At 38.7% G+C, this 22,675-nt stretch overlaps 1 protein-coding gene across 2 annotated transcripts in view; it reads left to right on the top strand.

Annotated features, from left to right (window-relative positions):
- The window catches only part of LOC119436598 (uncharacterized protein C1orf112 homolog), a 35,991-nt gene that overhangs the window by 4,885 nt on the left and 8,431 nt on the right, over positions 1–22,675 (top strand). The window contains exons 5-18 of one of the 2 annotated variants that reach the window (XM_037703498.2): positions 2,062–2,202; positions 4,155–4,238; positions 6,461–6,618; positions 11,597–11,711; positions 12,777–12,910; positions 13,367–13,509; positions 15,298–15,372; positions 15,460–15,525; positions 18,708–18,771; positions 18,878–18,959; positions 19,171–19,253; positions 19,359–19,503; positions 20,939–21,088; positions 21,226–21,414. In XM_037703498.2, coding sequence (XP_037559426.1) covers positions 2,062–2,202; positions 4,155–4,238; positions 6,461–6,618; positions 11,597–11,711; positions 12,777–12,910; positions 13,367–13,509; positions 15,298–15,372; positions 15,460–15,525; positions 18,708–18,771; positions 18,878–18,959; positions 19,171–19,253; positions 19,359–19,503; positions 20,939–21,088; positions 21,226–21,414 — 1,629 coding nt within the window. The remainder of the gene's footprint in view (positions 1–2,061; positions 2,203–4,154; positions 4,239–6,460; positions 6,619–11,596; positions 11,712–12,776; positions 12,911–13,366; positions 13,510–15,297; positions 15,373–15,459; positions 15,526–18,707; positions 18,772–18,877; positions 18,960–19,170; positions 19,254–19,358; positions 19,504–20,938; positions 21,089–21,225; positions 21,415–22,675) is intronic. The other variant, XM_049658857.1, reaches the window with a different exon arrangement.

Raw genomic sequence — 22,675 nt, 5'->3', positions numbered from 1 at the left:
TAAACTTTCGCCAGCGGTTCAAAAATTGCATATAACCTTGAACAGAATAAGCTTGGGTTAGCTGGCTCTAAAGAGGCCTACTATCCCTTTTTCTTCCGTTCTTCATTTAATAATGAAAAGAAGCCAGAAATATCACTCTTTCCACAACACATATTCAAGTGCATAACGATGCTTAAAATATATTAAGCAAGATACTTGACTTGTTTAGAAAAGAATTGTGTTTTCACTGGTAACATGCATTAAAAGAGTTGTGCTTTGCCATCAGTCTGATACTTGACCAAACAAAGCTCACGAATCTAGTGCCAAGTCTAACCTGGGCATTTAGCTTGAGATTATAGGAGCAACTGGAAGTGGACAGTTATAATCTGTCGTGCAGCACTTGTTGGAGTCAGTGTTAGACCGTAGAGTTGACGGAAAGACTGCAGTCAACCAACATTAATTCAAACTTTGGTAGGGCACAAATTTTTGTTTGAATTATCTCAAGTTGAACAAAATATGCTCAGAAACTCAATTTTTAGGTATTATGTAAAACGATACACACACAAAGAACTGTGCAAGAGTGAGTGACTGGCTGCTGCCAAGTTTCATGGCAGAGAGAATAGAGTCCTTGCACATGCATGTCCAGGATGGCAAGACTGTGAACACTTGACTAATAAATTAGGCTAGGGTAGCACTTGTCAATGCACTGAGCAGGCCTGCATATGAAATGTGGGAATATTTCTACTAGTCATGCCTTACAAATGTCGCTGAATCAGGTGTTTTTGGTTGCTTTTCTCAGCTCTGGGAAGCCAGCCAGAAAGTTTGAAATAATTGAAAACCTTGCTTTTACTAATCTGCTTCAAGATGCATTGAAAACATTGAAGCCGAGCAAATTTATGAGAATGATTTTATTTTCCAGAGTGTCGAATTATTTTCGTATCACACCTTTAGTATCACACAATTACTTTACCCTGTCAAAAAAGCAATTGACTCCAATTGGGAAATTTCCAATTGGTACCGATTGTAAATTAGTACATAATTGGACCAACTGGAATGTGACCAATTGGTTTTTGTTGGAGTGACCAATTGGTACCCAATGGTTACCAATTGGTTGGAATGGCCAATTGCACCAATGGGCAGTACCAATACACATATATACCCCACAAAGCAAACCTAAATAGGATTCCAGCTGTCAGAAACAGGTTTGCTATAGCCTTAGTACTGCATGCATAGTATATAGCTATAACTCATTCCAGTTTCTTTGAATGGGTTCATAAACTGGAAGTATGATTTCCCAGTTGGTTACATTCTAATTTATTCCTATTGGTAGTCCAATTTGTCTTCTTCCACAGCTGGCTTAGAATTAGAATTTGCTCCAAAATGGGCCCATTTCATTCCAATTGGACTCAATTGTTTCACTTTGATTCAATTGTAACCAGTTGGAACTAGGGATTTTCCAATCGGTTCCAATTGAGTCCAGTTCATTCCCATTGGCAACTCCAATTGGTTTCTTCTCTGACGCAATCGTAACCAGTTGGAAGTAAGGATTTTCCAAATGGTTCCTATTAGTTCTAGTTGATTGCTATTGGAAAAGCCAACTGGAGTCAGTTGTTTTTTTTTTTTTTTTTGACTGAGTAGTATCACAACTTGACTTTATGAAATAAGATTCCCAAGAACAGTACTGTAACAGGAAGTTTCAGATAGCTTGTATCACTTTCAAAGAGATGATGATGGCTTTGATCAACAGATTTTTTTAATTGAAACTAATGAGAATTGCAACAGTATACTTGCTAGTGCCTGCAACCCATGCAAGGCTTGCTAGAAAGTGAAGATCCTTAAGATGCTCACACATATGTACGTGGCTGATCTACCGCTGCCCAATATATTTTGTTGAGATGTGTGAAATCTTTTGATTGTACAGACAGCTGTAGACATTAAAGAAAATATAGTTAATTTTGTGTTTTGTTGTAAGCATTTATTCTTTGTTCATTTGTATGTTATTGCATAGTGATAATGATTTCCCAGTATTTGTGTTGTAAAAACTGATGCTGCCCTTGTCTTTCTGCTTTTTCATGTTTCTAGGTAGCAGTTGCCTTGGTGAAATCAGCAAAAGCACTGTTAGAGCGTGTCTCATTTGGTGATGATGCGACAGACGAGGGAAAGCTTGTACTTGTTTCATTGGGACTTGATTTGGTTCATTCTTCATACGCTCATTGGAAAGTAGTAAGTATCTTCTGCAACACAGTGCGCTATGAAGCTGGATAGTTGCACTCCTCGTTTTATTTATTTATTTATTTATTTATTTATTTATTTATTATTTATTTATTTATTTATTTATTTGTTTGTTTAATTTATTGAATACCGCGGACATATAGTCCAAGCAGGGAGGAGAACAAATACATACAATGGCAACAAGCGAGTCAATTAAGAAGAATACAACAATGAAAAACATAATATCATTAATAGGAAATTAGGACCTGTATTCGATTAGAGATTTTCATTCTGTTATAGTATGGGGGGCAAAAATACTTTTATGTGTCTGTTTCTGCAAAATATGATGTTAACACATGCCGCCTACGATGACGAGTGGGTCTAGTCGACCCTCACTTGTCACCCTACTCGCTGTGATAAACATGAATTTCCACTAGTTTGGTGGGAGAACCAGATTTGAAAATTTGTTGAATATAAATCTAAGAGCTTTTCTCTGGATGTTTTCAAGGCTATTGAGGTTAGTTTTAGTGTAGGTATCCCAAAATTAGCATGCATATTCCAGTTTGGCTCTAACCATGGTAAGTAACAAAGCAGTTTTACACTAGTAGGGGCTTTCTTAAATTTGTGCCTCAAAAGACAATTCCCGGAAAGCTGATTGAACAAATATGTTACACCACAATATGTTCCACGATAAAGTTTTATTAAGGGTAACTTCTAGATATTAGTAGCTGCTTACTTCATGAAGAGTTGATGAATCTAAGTTATAAATGTAAAATTGCGCGGTGATGGCTTGGGCATCATTCAAAGTAATATACTTTTACCTGTGTTGAGTGGCATTCCCTAGCACCTGCATGTATGCATAGAAACAAAATGGAATTACCCGAAACTTAGTTCCAGATATAAATATTGCATCCTTGAGCGAGATTGCAGTGCTCCAAGGTACAACATCAGGTGTAAGTGATGATAAACCTGTATGGGTAGTGTCAGTCTACATGAGTTTACAATGTTTGGCGTGTGCTGGAGACGTGTAATGTGCCATTGTCTCAAGTATATTAGTCAAAAAATTGTAGCATAAGCTTATGGAAGGGAATTCAACAACTTTTTAGTTTTTAGCATAATTATCTGCATTGCGGCATATTATCAGATTAAGTCCTAGCACTGCATTTGGGTTAGCATGAGCATATGAGATGGTATTAAATAGCTTTGAGACTGGCTCTGTTTTGAAGAAAGTAATTTATTTATTCCCAAAATTAAAAACCCAGCTCAAGAGTCGCTTTTTTGACACGATTGCTGAAATCAAGACCGAATCGCAGAAGGTGCTTGACTTGTACAGGAAAGAATACTTCTAGTAAATATCTTAAATGTGACAGGAACACTGAAAGTGCTGTATTGTCGCCAAGGAGACTATTTCGAAGATGACAGTGTTTGAATGCACATAAATAAATTACTTTTTTCAAAACAGAACCAGTCTCGAAACTTCTGATACCACCTCGTACCTACATGTAAAGTTTTTCCATCTTGTATTTTTATGTAATGAGTGCACTTTGGAGATATGTTGGCTGTTATTCAGGCATTTCGTGGTCATATTTATTGTTACAATAGTATTTTTTACAGTAAATTAATGCTAATTATATGTTTGCTTTAATTCTAGCTGCACTGCTTGTGAAAGGGAAAATTTCCCTTTCGTGACACTTCCTCCACCTTGCAGGATTCCCCAGAACTGATTTGCCATACTCCTTGTATATGTTTCAAGAATGCCAGCAGTGTCTGTTAATAAAAAATAATAAATAAATATATTTTTGTTTCCAGTTCGTTTCTCTTATCATACATGTATAAGGTATGCTGGTTATATTATAGTGATGATGCCAAGGAGTGTATGTTATGGAGATTATGAAACAGTTATTTTATGCACGCATTTGCACACAACTGAGATAATCAAACATGGCTTTTATAAACTCTTGCAGTGCAAAACTGTGTATAGAGAGCATCTGAGTAAAGTGGAAGATACTCTTGGCAACCTTTCCAACCAGACCGTGCAGCTGCAGGTGGTAAGCACAATAAAAGAAACTGATTATACTCCTTGTTAATTGAAAAGTAATAATAACAACAGATTTGTAGCACGAGAGCTTCAAAAGCTTTCCTTCTGTAGTTGTTTTCTACTCCCACATGTCGGTCATCATGACAGTAACTGTATTAAAAATGCCATGAACAGTAACTATGAACAGTAACTGTATTAAAAATGCCATTTCATTGTTGATAATAGAGGTTCAGATAGATTGGCCTAGTTGATGGTTGTAATTTCAGTTATTGGCAGCTTATTACATGCTGTGTCACTAAAAGATCATATTGCACATCGTCTAGGAAAGAGACAGTGCCAACACAGCATTTAATTAATTCTGAGCACTAGAATGTGTTCAAAGACAGCACATGGAAATTCTAGCTGGCATACCAGATTTAAAGGGACACTAATGAAAAACTAAGCTGCATTACTAAATTGTACTTCTGCAATATCAAAATGACCACAATTACTACGGGGCAGAAGGCTTTGTAATTCAGGAAAGACAGTCTACATGGGCATAGTTAATCGTTTATTAGTAAAGAAGGACTGCATTGCATTCTAAAAGAACCAAAGACTCAACCAAGCAAGTTTTGATAGCTTTTCCTACGCCAAGATACCAGAAGATAGATTGAAATTCGTGATGTCATATTGGTGCAACAGGGTTGAGGTTCTGGCAGGAAATTCGAGAGAGAGAGGAGTTTAGTCTTTATATTCTCCAGCAATACTAATAAATTTTTTGCTGCAAAATCAATGAAAATATCGTTTTCTATGAATATTTATTAGTCTGAACTGATTTAGTGTTGTTCTTTAGTGTTTCTTTAAGCTAATATGAAATTTCTTGCCAGAACCTAAATTTAAATTCATACATAAGATTACTGCAAGTAACCATTGCAACTTTATGTTTTTTTGTTTGTATTATTTTCTTACTGTCGCCGGCCACAACAAAAGTGTTTGTTGTGTTTCTTGATGTTAAAGAGGCCCTGAACCACCCCTTTACCTTGGTGAGTTAACACATTCCATGGGTAGACCATGGAGCTGTAAAGATTGCAGCCAAATTTTGTAGTAATGCAAAATGCACGGCGGCTAACAAGTGGGATGAAGAGATAGCTCCTGTTCTTTTCGAAGAGAAGGATCCTCTTCAGAATTTTTTAAACTGCCACTTGTCTGCCAGCTGACATTAGGTGGCAGCAGCACATTGGTATTAGCCACTGGGTGATATTTTTGACCACAACTTATTTGCGCTCTCAAGCTCGCATGTACATTCCCACCCCTCCAGGTCTGGCAGGTATTACTGTAATATGGGGGAGCGGTAGTTGTTAATGCATCTCGCTTGTTCATTCACCACTGCTTTGTCGCTCTTGGGCAGCTTTGTAAGACGCTCACATCTAAAGGCTACCATAAGCACTCCACGGAAAGGGGAAAAAAAAGGTGAGGCACAATAGGATGGGCATTGCTTCTGCTGTAGGATGGGCATTGCTTCTGCTTCCCCCTCAATCATCTGTTCTGCTGAAGGGAACAGATGATTGAGGGGAAATGGGCAAAATAAACATTGCACTCCTAATATTTTCGTTCGTGTAAGGCCCTTTTCAAAGATTCTTTATGGAGAATATTCCTTTAAAAACACCACAATCTGTACAGTGTGTCCCTCAGCACTCAAACAAGGGTGTTTCAGGGCCCCTGTAAAGTGGGTGCAGAAAGGTATAATGATTGATAGTGAGTCAACAAACTATTGATATTGATACTAAGTCACTTTTGGCTTCTATTAAACAACTTTTTTACCTCAGCAGTTTGTTCATACTAATAATGTTTTGAACACATGCACGTTTGTTTTGCACCTGCAACATCATGATTGTTAGCAGCACACTGTTGGCCTGCTTACACTGTTGAATAAGTTGTTTGTATGGACTGAATGTTTATATAGATTGGTTATGCACTCTTTGTTAAACTGAGAGATCCCTCTTTCACACATGGAGATATGTTTGCTCCTCGCCTGTGGTGCTATTGGTGTCATTGCTGCATTTTGTGTAGTGTAGTTCTTAATTAACATCCTCAGGCACAAGTGGCAGTTTCCATAAGCAGGAAGAAAATGTAGTCTGAAATATGAAAAAGGAGGTCTTGTTTTCTCTTTATTTTACACATGTTAGTAAAAGTGCACAACCATTTGCATTGTACTTATTGCTTTATTGTACTTTTTGCCCACTCTTTCTCCAGGTTTTGGTTCAATCCATGGAAAAAGTTGATGTTGCATCATCACATGAGAAGCAGCTTGTAAGCCTTGCAAATGTATGTGAGAAGTTAAGGACACTTGCCATACTCCTGCAAGACCTGGATCTCAAGATGCTTATCTCAGCTCGCAAAATCTTAGTCAAGTAGGTAGTGCTATGTGTTTTGTTTCTGAAACAGCTCCTGCTTGTTGTAAAAAAAAAAAGAACACATGCTTCTAGTGATTTGCTATCATTATGTTGTTTTACTAAGTGCCAATAATCTCTGATGCCTGACGTGAGGTTTTTGTGCACTGATACTGCTGATGTATGGGAATGTACAGAGCTATTTTTTAAAATTTCCACGCCATTGCATGCACAACCAGAGCTGCTGGTTCATAAAAGGGCATGTTGGTGGCTTCAATACATTACTTTCCTTTTGTGCCAAGCACAATACAAAGGGCACAATATAGAAATATGTGCTAGTGCATGTGCTTGTTGCCTTTCCATATTAGGTCGTTCATCTTGCTTGGTACTAAAACAAATAAAAACAAACAGGTCGACATTGCAAGCTCGTTAGCGTACATTTGATTAAATGGTCAGACACAAATACTTTGAACACTAACAATGACTGTGAAGCAAGCCATCTGTTGTTTATTTGTGCACACATTCACTTCTTGTAAAGGTAGATTCACGGGATAGTATGGATTGCCGATTCAGTCCGCCAACAAGCATGATATGCCTCAGTGCTACTGAATTATGCCACACTACACTCAAGGACACCGCAGGCAAGCTACTAGTACCGTGATTCACTGTAGCTCAGCTAAGTCACGCTTGTCTGCAGACTAAATCAGCTATCTACCCATTGTGCGAATCTAGCTTTACAGGATTGCGAGTTGCAGAAAAAAACCTCAAGATCAAGGTGCTCACTTCAGTAGCACTTGTCAGATTGAAATACATGCATTCAGCATGAAGCTGCGTTCATGTGGTCTCCATCATCACTGAACTTCTTAACTTAGGGCTGTGCAAATACTCAAATATTCGATTTTGAATCGAATAGTGAATGTTCGAATAATTCGATTTACGAATCAAATATCTAATATTCGATTTTTCGAATATTATATATCGCGAAAACTTGCCGTGGACCTCCCGATTTGATAACTCTCTACCGTTGGCGTGTGCGGCGCAGATGACCGTGCGGAGAGGTGCCAAGTGACGTGACACGCATTTCCTGCTTTTGTTTTGACCTTAACGAGCTGATTATAACCCGCAGAAACCACCTTTCTTTCTTTCTTTAATATTTGAGACATGGATGGTGTAATACAATGAATAGCACTTTGCCATCACATGGCTGAAAAGATGGAAAAAAATCCGCTGTTATGTGGCTTGTCAGTGCTCCTATGTCCGACAAAATACATCAGGCATTGACACAAAGCTTAGAAAGTAATAAAAACACAGTTTCAATCGTTGTAGAAAAAATTAACACAATACACAAATTACTGGTATTTCTAGAATCCAAATGCGTAAACAAGTCGAGTTCCACACTGTAAGAAGAAACACTGATCAAGAAGATGCTTTTGTGGAAAATTTTCTTATTTTCCCTGTATGAGATAAATTTCATTGATAATTCAGTGAACTTAAACCAGTTTAGTGCTTTCGGCAATACATAAGTTATTGCTTTGAGTGCGTAGTTTGTTTGCGGATGTGGAACATTCATATATTCATCATGGCACTTTACATGCTGTGCAGGATTTACTTCAAGCTTTGCAGTTTCGACTAAAGATGCAATTTTGTGATGAATTTGGCTCTTATATAATTTTATTAGATGAATTTCGAAAATGCACCTAATTTTACGAGCATTTAAACTGTTAAATAAGGGTTCTTATACCCGTGCCACATGGGCACGGAAAATGGCATTTAGCAGTTAAGGCCTTAAGTTCCTGAATGACATTTTTTTCGGCCGAGCTGCTACACGTACAAACTTAATGACATTTGACCCGATGATGTCGATAGCAGCGTCTTCTGAAGGGAGCAATTTTAGAGCAATAATAAAAAAGATAAACATGGACTTACAATTTTAATCTACCTTCAAATTTAGTGAAACGTATAAATAAGCATACTACGGTGCCGACGTGTAGTTTGGTGCTGTCTTCTTCTAATGCACCAGCACTTCTTCTAATGTTGTTGTTTTTATTGCATTACATAAGACCCAATGCGCTGGTTTAGGTGTCCTGTATGGCTTAAACACCTGGAAAATTTGTTTCCAGCTGAATAGGATGCCGTTTCAAATAATTTAAGTAAACCGCACTGAGCAAGTTATGGCGTCGAGAGTACGCATTTCTCAGTCGAATGAGTTCTGGCGAAGGCCTTCAGGTACGAATGACATTAACGCGAATGCCATTTGAACTGCGCGTGTGGCACCGCGCGAATGACATTAAATCTTAAGGCCTTAGCTACTAAATGCCATTTTCCGTGCCCGTGTGGCACGGGTATTAATCAGACAAGAAAGGCAGGTTATCTATTGCTCTCAATGTCGCTTTTTCTAGTATAGTTAACTTGCTAATATTTGTGGATGTTGTAGTTGCCCAAACTAAATGACAATAATTAATACTTGACTCAAAAAAAAGCATGATGCATTAACAGCTTAGTTGCTTTGGGTAGTAATAATGAAATGTTCTCAGTATGCCTACTGCTCGAGCAATCGTCAATTCTAGATGCCCAATATGCATGCGCCAATTAAAGCATAAATTCATTAAAAAAATACCCCCAGTGTTTATACATCCATGACGATTTCTATACTTTTTTTGTTGATGAGAGTAAGAGAAGTTGAAATAGAGACTTTAAGGTTCTTTGCTCTAAATAATATCGCTTTTGTTTTGTTTGCATTTATGTGTAGTGCATTTCGAGTAGACCATATCTGAAGTTCCTCTAAAACCCGATTACCCTGAAGCCCGACTATTCTGAAAACTGCAAAAGATTATCCACGCTAGTTCCCGAAAGAAGTATGGTCGTGTCGTCAGAAAATATTTCGTATTCCACCTCATTGTCTATATTAACTAAATCATTTATATAAATATTAAATAATTAAAGGCCTAATACACTTCCCTGTGGCACACATGACTGTTTGATTTATAGTCAGACTTCACTTTACCAATGGCTACACATTGAATGCGGTCACTCAAATAACTAACGATTAAATTAAGCACTTTGTCATGCACACCATATAGTGAAAGCTTATGAATAAGTGTCATATGATTTAGTCTATCAAACGCTTTCGTGAAATGTATGTATATTGCGAGTGTAATATTTTGTCGTAAAAGAGCCAACTCTATAGACGACCTTTGTCTGAAGCCAAACTGATTGCGAATAATTCGTTTATATTTATTTTAAAAAATGAGGCGTGTAAAAATTACTCGTTCCAGTCCCTTGGAGGAAATTGGCAAGATGGATACAGGTCTGTAGTTACCAAAGTCATCTTTAGGACCTTATTTATGCACACGACTACTTTACCCTTTTTCATTTCAAGCGGAAACACGCCTTTTTGGAGAGAGAGATTGTATATCTAAGTCAATACAGGGCAGATATTGTAAATAATGTAAATACCAGCCTCCATTTTTAGACCAAATGCATCTTCACTCTTGCTAACCTTCATGTCTAAAAAACATGAAGATTAAAAAACATGAAACCTGCCATAAAGATGGAAAAACCCTCCTGTTTTCTTGGAGAAAACTGGAAAGCAGTACTTTCTAGGCAATAGAATAAGCACAGTATTGCGCACTGTTAAACTGAAAACCCCATTGGTATTTAGGACAACTTCGCTATTTCTTCAGCTTCAGAGGGAAAAAAAGCACTTAATTCTTCTATTTGACAGACATTCTATCAATAAAAAATATTTTTCAGACCTTCGTAACGAACCGAATTGTTATCATAGCTGGTGTACTAATTTGGTGTTCTCTTTAATAAGAGTAGAGCATACTATACATCTCAATTCGTAGGTACAGTTGCTGATAGCTAGCAGGATTCTTGTTATGTAATGTGATTAACTTCCTGAGCATGTGTAGCACTGTGCTTCTTGCACAAAATTTGGCTTTTTTTTTCGTGCTTCAATTCAATATTCGATTCGAAATTACTATTTGGTATTCGCACACCCCTACTTATTATAGACAGTCTACAGCACTATAAACGAATGCTATGTGACTAAAAACAAAAAACAGGTTCCTTGCATTCAGAGTGTGTTCACAAAGTTAGTGCCAAGGGAATGCAAATACATCAGATTAAAATTCCGCAGCCCGTAAATAAGCACTAGCCCATACTTACTGTGCATCTTTCATAGCTCATCCAAGGTTCACAGAAATACGATCATGCGATACATACTCCACAGAATGTTAGGGTGCTTTCAGGTGACAACACACAAGAACAAAACTACTAATGACAAATTTGTGGACACTGACACATCCAAGCTTTCATTCACGGCAGTTGAACTTCATGCACCTTCAAGGTCCTTCAAATTGAGCGATGCGAAAGGTGGCCGCTGTACTTGCATTAAAACCACATGCATTGCCTCATATGACACAGTATGGAGACTACAAGACACTGAAATGGTGCCGAGGCAATGAAAAACAAGAAACCTGTAAACCGAAAGGCAGGTGTGGGCTCCCAGTGGCTTTTTTTTTTCTACAAAAACAGAGTGAGCGCAACCATGTGACTCCACTTGACCAGTGTGGAGGCGTAGTCCTGCTTCCCTGCCCTCACATGCCAGCTCTCACTCACTAGCTTAGGTTGCAAGGTAAAAGGATGGCACTAACTTGAGGCTATTCTGGGGGCTTACACTGAACAAGAAGCTAGCTACATCACACTGTGATCACCTGAACTAGCATGGACTTCTGATCAGAGCGTGCGTGTACATGCAGGTTCATCAAGCCTTTGAATCTGCAGTTTACTGTTGATTTTACCAACTTTCTTTTTCCCACTAAATTGAATGATCTCAGTGTCAGCATTTCATCAGTGATTAAACGCTTCTTTCAAAAGTGGTGCAGACAGACAGCAAATATGCCCCAGAAACATATTGGGGCATATGGTGAGTGCATCATACTTAATGTTTTAAAAATGGTTTTGTAACCCATTATCATGTTTTCCTCTATCCTAGGACCCTTCTTCAGTACAGAGATTGTTTGAAACGTACATTTAATATTGATGCTGCTGTGACAGACCTCTGCTCATATGTGACTGAATGGTTGTTAAAGCTGGAGAAACCTGCAAAGGTATTTTGTTTGCATTCATGTTCCTTGTTTTTAATGTTTCTTTTATTTACATCATTTTTGAATGCTGCTTCAAACATTTCATTGACATCTTTTGTTGTTGTTTTCTTTTAATTTCTATAAATTTTTTGTGATGGATTGTTAAGTGGTGGATGTTAAAATAACAAGAAATAAAAAAAATTCTTGTCATCTCTTAAAATTATTTTTGCCCGTTATCATCCTTATGTAGGAATGAACTTCTGAAAGCGCCAAATTGTGTACTGCTTTTTTACCTGATAGGGAAAGATCACCATAATACCACTGTTTCAATGAAGACTTTAGGCAATATTTCAAAATAGGCTTTTTAAATAGATAGATGCTTCCTTTGGCATCATAGTTTCAGCAGCGGTAGGTGCCAGAGGATGGGTGAGACATGGTAATATGCTTATTAACTAAAATAATTTAAATATGTTTAAAGTATTAGATCTATGTATCTCACTGTAATTGGGAAATTGGAGGAAGTTGTTCATACATTCCATGTCAACTTTTAAATCTAAAAAATGTTATAGCCCTTGGAACTGTAGCACGGTAGTAAGCCAGTGGTGGGACATGCTGTTTCCCTGCCATCCACTGACATATCCTAGTGATCTTCACTCAATGGCATGGATATGCACACCTATTCAGCCTCCAAAATTGATTTTCGGGAGCTCAGAAATCTGCAATTTGTTGTGCTAAATCTCTGAGGACAATCACATTATTTAGGTCTAAAAGTTCTAAGGTTATGTATTGACCAGCTTGCTTCTATTTCTCAATTACAACGAGGTTCACAGATATCGTTAAGAGTTAAACAATTGTAGTTCATTATCATATATTGATTGCCTCGTCTCACTCGTGCTTTGGCACTTGCCATGGCTGCAATATGACTCCAAAAAAGTAATTTTTTTCTTCTTTGTATAAAGCCTATTTATATATATTAATGAAAATGTGCCTTGAAATATGTGGTATAAATTACTTCTGCAATTATTTTACAGTCTTGTATTTCTTCTACAATGTCAGCATCTAATACACATGCATCAAATCTGATTTCAGGAGAATACTTTCTTGGTCGAGATGAAAGCAGTTGCCTTTCACTTACGTTTGTTGGATTCACTCCTTTCCAAGTATGAAGGCTTTTACAGTAGCAGCATGAAGGACATTGTGAAGATGATTGTTGTTCTCTCAAGGTAAGCTCCATTACTATATGGATAGCATGTCATTCTATATATACTACCCTTGCTGGCTACGTTTTAGACCCTTAATTTCTTTTACAGTCATTGCTGGCCTTGAATGTTGTTTGGAAGGTTGCCTATCATTATTGTATGTTGTTCTTTATTGTTGTTATTGTTATTGTTCTTATTATTGTATGGGTTCTACTTAGCAGTCTCTGCCAACCTGCACAGCCTCTTGACATTTGATTGCTGTCACTCTGTGTCCCTACAAAGAACTGTGTCAAGAAATTATTGCGTGGGCTTGTTCAAAATATTTTATTCACTAAAAATTAAGTAGAGATACCCATATAATATGTGATCAAATATACCTTTTGGCATTATGAGGCAGGTGCAATTGAGATTCATTTGTTGAAACCTATTGCGGCACACACATTGTGATGATGGGCCACATGCTTGCTGCCTTGTGTGCAGGATGCCTGCTCTTGATGTCTACAACAGTGGACTGACAGCAGCTCAGAGGAGCGGCTTGATGCTGCATGTCTGGATAGCTGCAGAGCATCTTGTGGCATTACTTGCAACCAATAGCGACTTTTGTGCCACTGTTCTTGACTTTGGTAAGGCCTTTTGCATGGATTATTTCTCAACTTCCAGGAAAAATTGAGAAATATTGTAAATCAAAGCACTTACCCTACCCCTGTTGTTTTCTTCTTTTAATATGGAAACTTGATGTCAGGACACTGTAAAAATGAGCAAATCCCATATCATACATTTATGTCTTATTAATATGTACAACATCAGTGTGAACAAAAACTTGACTACTCTAAGCAAGGGTTGTACGTCTTTTGCTTTCAATTTAGAGCAGCCTTTAATGAGAGGTTAAAAGTTTTTCCAAGTTTTCTTGCTTGATGGAACCAAGTTATTCAGCCAATGTGGATTTTCATTTGCCCATTTGACCAGCACATACATATGCCATGAATTGATTATTAGTGCATGGAAATATACTTTGTTTCATTCATAGCAGGCAATGCTACAAAGGCTACGGAGACTTCTGTCATTGCTTGCATTCGTGCCAAAAAAATAATGTGTCACATATGAAAGAAACACATACAGGTATATGTGTATGTAACTCAATTTAATGTTAAGTCTCATACTCATAAGTTGCAACATATGACATATTTATTACACGGCAGGCATTGCAGATCTGAACCTATTCACCACCAAACATGTGCAGCAATACGTTTCTGCGACCAGCGATCACAGTTCACCATTTGCACTTGCAGCCAAAGCATTGTGCATCACATATACTGAAAGCACAAAGGTACACAAATGGCATGTGAGATGGCGTAACCTTATGTACACAAGTTGTAGTTGTAATATATATGAAGTATAGTTGTTTTATAGAAAGAGTCGCAGATCAAAAACAACTGCACTGCAAAACGTGTGGAGTGCGACTTCTGTGACTGCACTACTGTACTTGCGTAGCTTTCGCACCATTGCCTGCTAAAAATGAAGTGTATAGGTATTAAAAGCTCTCTGAACAAAGTTGGTGCTTTCACAACAATATTCCGGAGCCCGAGTCCCACGTGGAGACAACTTTACGAAGGATTTTAGCTACTTGCTTTGTTGGACGTCTGCCAGTAACTTGCAGGGGACAGCTGTCTGAGCGTTCATGCCACTAATGCACTGTACAAAGATGATCAGAATGATGCCATCCTGGTAGCCAGGGCTTTATGAAAACTAACATTGCTGTGCACTGCTACATGCAAAAACAGACCTTAATTACAACATTCATTGCTGGAAAAAAAATTATTTGTTTTTTACTGAGCTTTGTTATTCTGGATGACTTGCCTTATGGGACAAATTTGGCCACAAATCAATGTGTCCATGATAATGAGGCACAGCTGTGTATCAGTAGTGCTTTTTATTGCTGCATGCATGGAAAGGAAGCCATAAAACACTCCTCAGTTTAGTGTAAGATCCCTCAGCCCCTGCTAGGAGGAGGGACCACTCACTTCCAAAGAGATTTCATTGCTTTAGAAAGACTTACAGAAACTAATTGAAGGGAAGGTAGTGTGGCACAAGTAAGAGGAGGTTTGGGAATTGGTGGTGGAAAACTTGCGGTTGGTGGGACAGAGTGGGACAATAGCCTAATGTGTGAGAATAATTGCTGCACCATGATGGCTGTTTTCGGCATTTGGGGCCTGCACTGACTAGTTGTTGCCCTACTGCAAAGTATAAGACCGCAAACCCACATTGTGAAAGAAAAGCTGGGGTAATGGATTCAACTTTGAAGCTTGCACTTGCACATCTTTGCAGTTTCTTGTCTCAGGTAAGGCACCTGTCATCACAACTTCTGGCTTTCTTCTTTCATTCATTCTGGTGTACTTTATTCCTCTTTACAGATGTTTGTGAAAACTGCTGGTGTGGATATCTGCTCATGCTTCTGACAATCTTGGATCACATTACAACCACTAGTGGTATGTGTGGCGCTACATTTGTTGAACTATCTAATGGTGTGGCGCTACATTTAATATGGCTTTCCCCTTTCTCTTTTAATGCTCAAGACATATGGTTACAGCCACTGGGAGAAAGAAATATTTTTGACCTTGTTTTCGACTGCACTGATAAATGTAAGTTTGTTTTTGCCAAGGACACTTGAGGCGTTTTTTTTTTTTTTTTTCTAAAAGGGCCAAGTCCACATTAAACGGACTGCAAAAAACGCAATTGTTTGCTACTGACAATATGGTCGGGCTTGCTCCAACAACTTTTTGTCAGTGCGCTCATGTCACCAAAATACCTCAAAGCTGTATTGCAATTAAAATGTATATAGCCTACTATCACCGCAGTTCAGGAGTAAAGTTTGGATTTGGCTCTTATAGATATGTAACACAGTAATTCGCTCATTTTGATTGAACCATTTTATTTGCGCTTGCATTGACTACTGAAAAAAAAAGACTAAATATCAGTGCATGAGCAATATCGCAATACTTTGCGACAAATTTAACATCACCAATTTGTCTTCGTCAGTTGCATCCTCTGTTTGGGATCACTTCTTCTTCTTCTAGGAATAGACCGGTCCCCAATCTCTTCATTTCCATCATCTTCCATTTGAAATGTACCGTCTTTGACCAAAAACACGATAACAAGGCAACTAGTGCATGTGAAACAGACTGCATGTGGCCATGTTGGTTGTTTTGGTCAGGAGGCGTTCACGCAGCACTGGTTGAATGGATCTGGCTCACTTTGGTTAGAGTGCACTAGAATAGTTTGGTTCAAGCAGGTGCAGCACTTGGCTCATTTTTTATTCGAAACTGTTTTTTAGAGTCCACGTTACAATCAGGAATTGACCTGTTTTGATTACAATCATTAATAAAATAAAAGACACCTAGGTGTACTTTACATTTCAGTCAAATTTAGCCCAGTTTCGGTTTCTGGATTTGGCTCTTTTAGAAAAAAAAAACTCCTCACTTAGACATTTTAAGTACATCATAGGTGTGCATGCATGTTCATATTATGTACTTGCTTTGAAAGTTGGTGGGAACTATAACTCCTAACATAAAATCCTGTGACTGCTCTAGCCTTGCTGTGCGAAAAAAAAAATTAAATTATTCGTGGTGTGGTGCACTTCAGCAGTGTAGTTTTTTACATTTCTAGGCAATGGGAAAGCAGAAAAACCAAAAAGTGATAACCACATGGCTCTTAACATAATTTCTCTCACCATGTCCGGAAACTATGTACCCTGTGTAACACCCAGTTGTTAGAGTGGGTGCACAATGGAGTTGAGTGAGGGGTGACTCGTGTATGCATTGTAAAGTCATGGGTCTGCACACATTCATTTTACGTGAAACCTTGTGCCATCAGCCACCTGAATGACCATCACACTGTTTTTCTTTGTGCTAACTGAATCTTCACTAAAAGTGGACGTGACTGTGCCTGTAACCATATGTGGTAGTGTTTCTTGATGCATATCCCAACACCCAAAATATTTTAAATTTCAGCTTATAATGAAAGTTGGAAGACGTAAATGTGCACATATTAGAGAAGCAATGTTTCCCGTACCCACATCTAGAGCTTCATGTGTCTCCACACAGTTGCATTACTGTAATATTAAGAAACTTGTGTCCATTTGAGATGTACAACAAAAACAGTGATATGTCATTCAGTTCATTTGTGGCAGGGAAGGAATGTATTGTAAGCAATTTTCAATTTTTCAGCTGTGTATAAAAGTTTTAAAGAGAACCAAAGCTAGCACATTTCCACATTGGGGTGAATGGTATACTTTGGTCAGTAAAGGCACAACTACCGCAAGATGTGTGGCTGAGGTGTTCGTTTATAGCCACCACAGCAGACAGCCTGTTGTCTATTGATGCAGGCTGCGAGATGTCATTGATGACAATACGTACACCACAATCTGGCATCATGTGCACCTTCCAAAACTAAAACCTTATCAGTGTTTAAGTTCTCCATGAGATGTTTTTAATCAGCATGGCACTGCCCTCCTATACACACGCCTTACACAAGTTTGAATGCCTTGAAACCAGGAAAGTTTTTCTGGTGTCTTTTCAATCACACAAGACAGCCTTTGCAGATACCGATAGTGTTCACAGCATGAGAGCATGACTACGTAAACAATTCTCCAGCTAGTACAACTAGAGCTTGTGTAAGCTTGTTTTGCATTGACACATGGCCCTGTATTTTGGCAAAAGTCATAAAATACAGTGTGTGAAAGAACTGCTTAGAGGTAGAAATGGATGAAATTGTGCTACAGGTTTCTGATGAACAGCCTTCCAAACAAACAGTTTAAGCTGTTACATACTTTTACGGAAAATTATTAATTCTGCAATCAATGCCAAGCCATTCAGTATGTTTTCACCAGATATCCCATCAGCCTTACTGTGGACCCCGCACCTGTTGGCTTACCTTCATCATGACCAAACTGTCATTGTTCTCCGTGCTGTGATTGGTAGTGGACAATGCCTTTGCCTCCCTAGTTCCTCTCCACTCCACTAGATGGTAGTGGCGTTGGTGTGGCTACCAGAGCCTCAGCAGCTGCTCTCAGATTGAGTCATGGCCACTGCTGCTGCCAGTGTTCAGTTCTCTCCTTGAGAAATTATCATCACAATGTCATCATGATGACAATAAAGTGGCATATAAAAGAAGTGCCGCAACTGGTATCGACCCAGGCACCTCTGCCTCTGAAAATTGACGCTCCAGTCAACTGTGCCAATGCACCACAACATCGATGAAACTAGAGTACTAAATACAGTAATGACTCACAGAGCACCTGTTGTAGTTCACTCTGCAGTGCATGAGACAGGCTTAAACCTGCAATGCAGAGCTAGAACGGAAGCAAAGGAAGTGCAGTGTAGTCACTGTTGCCACAGAAGAAGTGCATTGAAGCATTGGGCTGAGAAACCCCATCTGCAGCAGCTCATAATAATAGTCCAGGCTTCCCATGTTGTTGGCCCCAAACACTTCAATGTATAATTACAATTTGTCATAACTGGAGCCTGTTGATAACTATTGTTGATAACTACTGTTGATAACTGGAGCCTGTCATAACTACTGTTGATTTTCCGTGATCTGTGGCTGCTGAAAGTAGTCCAGAAGGATGGAAAGTGGGGTGAGTTAGTACGGTCTCCAGAAATATTTCTAACAGCCATTGTATACAATATTTGTTCCTAAATGTTAAGCTGCATCACTCTATTAACTGTTGCTGTTCACATGCTGTGGGACACTTGAAAGCTTTATAGGCAAAGGTCTCTATCATTTGTTTACCTCCATGTAATGTTCTTCATTGTGCATTACTTAGGCATTGTAGAGCTTCAGTGCCCAGTGTCACTGGATTATTCAACAGGCGATGGCAAAGCTCCAAGGTATGTATAATGAGCAGTGAAGTTATTCACCTATACTGCTCTGTAAAATTGTGTAAACCATATGCAACCAGCTTTGCGCAACTTGTGGCCAGTTTTTGTGTTTCAGAAAAGTGGGACTCTACGAAAATATTTGCATCCATATGTGCCGCTTTGTTGCCATGCTTCCTGCAAGCCACTTTCCAGTTCTGGTATGCAGTAATTTTCTCCCTGTTCTCCCTGTTTCTTTCTGTTCTTTTTCTGGTATTATTCACCTAGTTTCCATTGTCTGGGAAAAGTAGACCTCTTCATCACTTTCTTTTCTTTCGTGTTTATTAATGTGAGTTCCAACAACAGCATGCAAGCATAACCAAGTCAGTGCGTTAAATGCTTCAAGGAATATGTTTCTGTCTTCTCTTCCAGGAAAATACACTCCTGAAAAATGTGCTTTGTGAAAGTCACTGGAAGGCTTTCCTGGCATCTGATGTGTGGTGTTTTGTTGCTAGGTAAAGTACATTTCAATCTTAAATATACTGCAATTTATTTTTATTTAATTTTTCAGAAACTGTTTATTCAATAATCTCTTTCTTTTAACCTGTGACATTCTTTAGGTATGGTTCTCCACAGCTCTGTTATGAACACGTCCAGCTTCTGGTCCGTCTTGTCAAGCTTACCGCCAGTATGCAGATAAATGGCCATGTTCGTGTGAAACAGCTTCTGACTCGTCTCTTTCACTTCTTGGCTGATGAGCACAAGGTGATCATACCATAACGTTGTATGAAGGTTGCCCATAAAGTAATGCCCCACAATTCTTTCTCACCCTGAAACCAAAATAGTTACATCAAAATTTAGTGTGCAACATTGGTGTTTCTTGCAAACCTGAGTGTAGTTTCATTGTCCATGGGCCCAAGGCACTGCTACTATAGCAGCCTGTGAAGCTAGTACCGCCATCTGAGACTTGTCAGAAATAATGCACTACAACTGAGTTCTTAATGGTCAAGAGAAAAAACTTTAGGAGCATTAATATTTCTCCGGGTTCAGAGAAAAAGGCTACATTGAGGAATACCAAGTGCGCAGGAAACATGCAGCTACCCTCTACAACTTTCATGAGTTTGAGGGCAATGGTTTCCAAGAAAAAAAAACACAGGGCATTACTTTCCTACTGATTCTCATTGATATATTGAGAAATTTTCTGAATTTTTACTTTGTGCCATTGTTGTGACAAATGATGTATCAGTTGTTACCTCGATGAGGGAAAACTTTTCAGCCCTGCACTGCACCTAAAGCATGGCTTTTTAATCAGTTCCTGTCTTAATCAGTTCCTGTGACAGCTCCACATCTAGGTCATAAGTGAGAATAAAGAGACGTGGCTGTGAGATACCTTTCAGGGGGAGTTCTCTTATTCATAGGGGTGTGCGAATATTAAACATTTTGAATATGAATCGAATAGTCCTTACTATTTGATTGTATTTGATTAGAAATTCACTACTCAAAGTTATTGACTCTTCTTTTCATTTCAAATATAAGAGATAACAACACTCATTGAAGCCTACAGGGGCAAAGCCAGATGCAAGTGGTGACTGTTTCGAATGATTCTGCTGCAGGAGAGCCATGGCTGCTACAGAGAGGCATCGGTTGCTGCATGGAGTACCTAACCTCTGCTCAAAACTTTCCAGTCATTCAATAAGCATGAATATATTTTCTCGATTTAAGCAATTTATTGCATATTTGGACAATGTCACCGTGTGTGCATCCTTTTAAAATGGTGTGCAGTGCTTTAGTATTACACATTGCTCGTTCAATATGGGGTGATGTGCTCTTCTTGTGTTTCATTACTCTCATTGTCATGGTGTGCCAGATGCGATTATCTTTTAGTTGCTAAAACTTCATATTTGATTCTATATATGAAAAATGTTTGTATTCAATTTGATTCTGAAATTTCGCTATTTGCACACCCCTACTAACGTAACGTAACAAGCTTGTGTTGGCTACTTGTACTGGACAGTTAATAAAGATTGGTAAGACTGCCATTTACATAGTGCTGCAAGAAAGCTGGGTGCATAAAATTGCCTTCCATACTTTACAGACATGCACAACAACATAAATTTGCATTCGTTCAATGAAATCTGAATTAGACGTAATCATGTACCAAGAATATGCCTAACTCTTATTATTGTCCCTTACTTTTCAGGCACAGCTTTTACAGTCACATTCTGATGATTTGCTTATCTTCAGCATTCTACCATCACCAGAATTTACGTCAATGCTTAGAGCAAATGTGCTTCAGCTTTTGAACAAACTTGCCTGGAAAAGCATAACATTGGTGGAATTGAAAACACTGGTATGGCACGCACTCCTTTGTATACACATTACCATAATGTGGCTGATTAAGGTCACATTTGCTGCTCTAGTAAAGCAGAACAAGTATCTTTGACAGTCATGTTTTTATTTATTTTTCTTGTTTTAACTGCTTTTCAGGAGCACCTTCTTTGTCATTTGAGATATAACAGCAAAGCAAAGGATCACCCCCTGCCTGTATCCGTTCTCTCACAGGCCCTCAGGGCAATTCCAGTTCACAGGTCATTGGTTTGCAGCACACTAAGCAAACACATTATCTCACTTGTCATGTCGCAAGTGGCTCTTCTGAGTGACAAAGCACTTAGTGATGTAAGGATTTTATTTCCTCCAAGTGCATCTGCCCACATAAGGTTTTAGAAAATGGAAGCCACCAAAATGCTACAAAAAAAAAATATTGAGCTGCACCATGCACCTATTTGTATTAATTAGGTCGTACCTCCCCTGCACACAAAGGCAGTCGTGCAAACGAGTACACAAGTAGGAACAAAATGAGAACACAAATGCCAACTATCAATTGATAGGTTGCACAGTGGTGTAAAAAAAGGAAGACAAAAGCTATTTGTGCATGCTCAAGGGAAGGCAGCACCAACCCATTAGTCGCGGACAAATGGGAGCACTCGCGAAATATGACATTTTAGGCATGACAGTTTTTCTTTGTGCAAAACAATCAATGGATGACTTACACATGTGCTACCATTCTTAATGATATTGTGAAATATGAAAGATAACTTATTAATGATTCATGGGTTGGCGCTGCCTTCCCTTGAGCATGCGAAGGTTAGTTTTGTGTCATCCTTTTCTTCCGCCACCATGCGACCTTTCAGTTGATATTAGTCGGCATTTGTGTTGCCCTTTCCTTTCTACTTGTGTCTGTGTTTCCATGCCTGCTTTTCAGTGCCATGAATCGTTATACCTACTTGCTCGACATTCAGTCAGGTGTTCAAACATTCTTTGCTCCCAAGCTGCGATGAAATATAAGTATTCCACAAGTTCTAAGTTCCAAAACCTTTGTGGGTAAATATGCATGCTATTTTGCCATTTTGTGCGTGTGCTTTTGTAGATCCTGCTAGCATTTGGCACATTTAAAAATCATTATTGTACGAAACCGTTCTTTGTCAACCGCTCCCTCTTTGTTGTTGCCAGCATTCCCCCTGAAACAAAGTGAGCTGGTCATCTTTTACAACACGTGTTTATTACATAATTGCTCAGGTACTAAAAGAAAGTGTGTCTGTGCTTTTGTAGATCCTGCTAGCATTTGGCACATTTCAAAATCATTATTGTACGAAACCGTTCTTTGTCAACCGCTCCCTCTTTGTTGTTGCCAGCATTCTCCCTGAAACAAAGTGAGCTGGTCATCTTTTGCAACACGTGTTTATTACATAATTGCTCAGGTACTAAAAGAGATTATAATAACTGCGCTGATTAGAAGAAAACACTGAAACATGTTCCTTTTTTTCTGAGTTTATCCTACTCATAACAGTTATTACAATGTCACATCACTACAGTGGCGCACCGACAAGGGGGGGGGGGGGGGGGTTTGGGGTTGTAACCCCCCCCTGGAGGTCGACTT

Source organism: Dermacentor silvarum, chromosome 1, assembly GCF_013339745.2.
Source record: "Dermacentor silvarum isolate Dsil-2018 chromosome 1, BIME_Dsil_1.4, whole genome shotgun sequence".
NCBI classification, from domain to species: domain Eukaryota; kingdom Metazoa; phylum Arthropoda; class Arachnida; order Ixodida; family Ixodidae; genus Dermacentor; species Dermacentor silvarum.
Note: the sequence above shows the minus strand (reverse complement) of the source record. Positions and strands in the feature narration are given on the sequence as shown.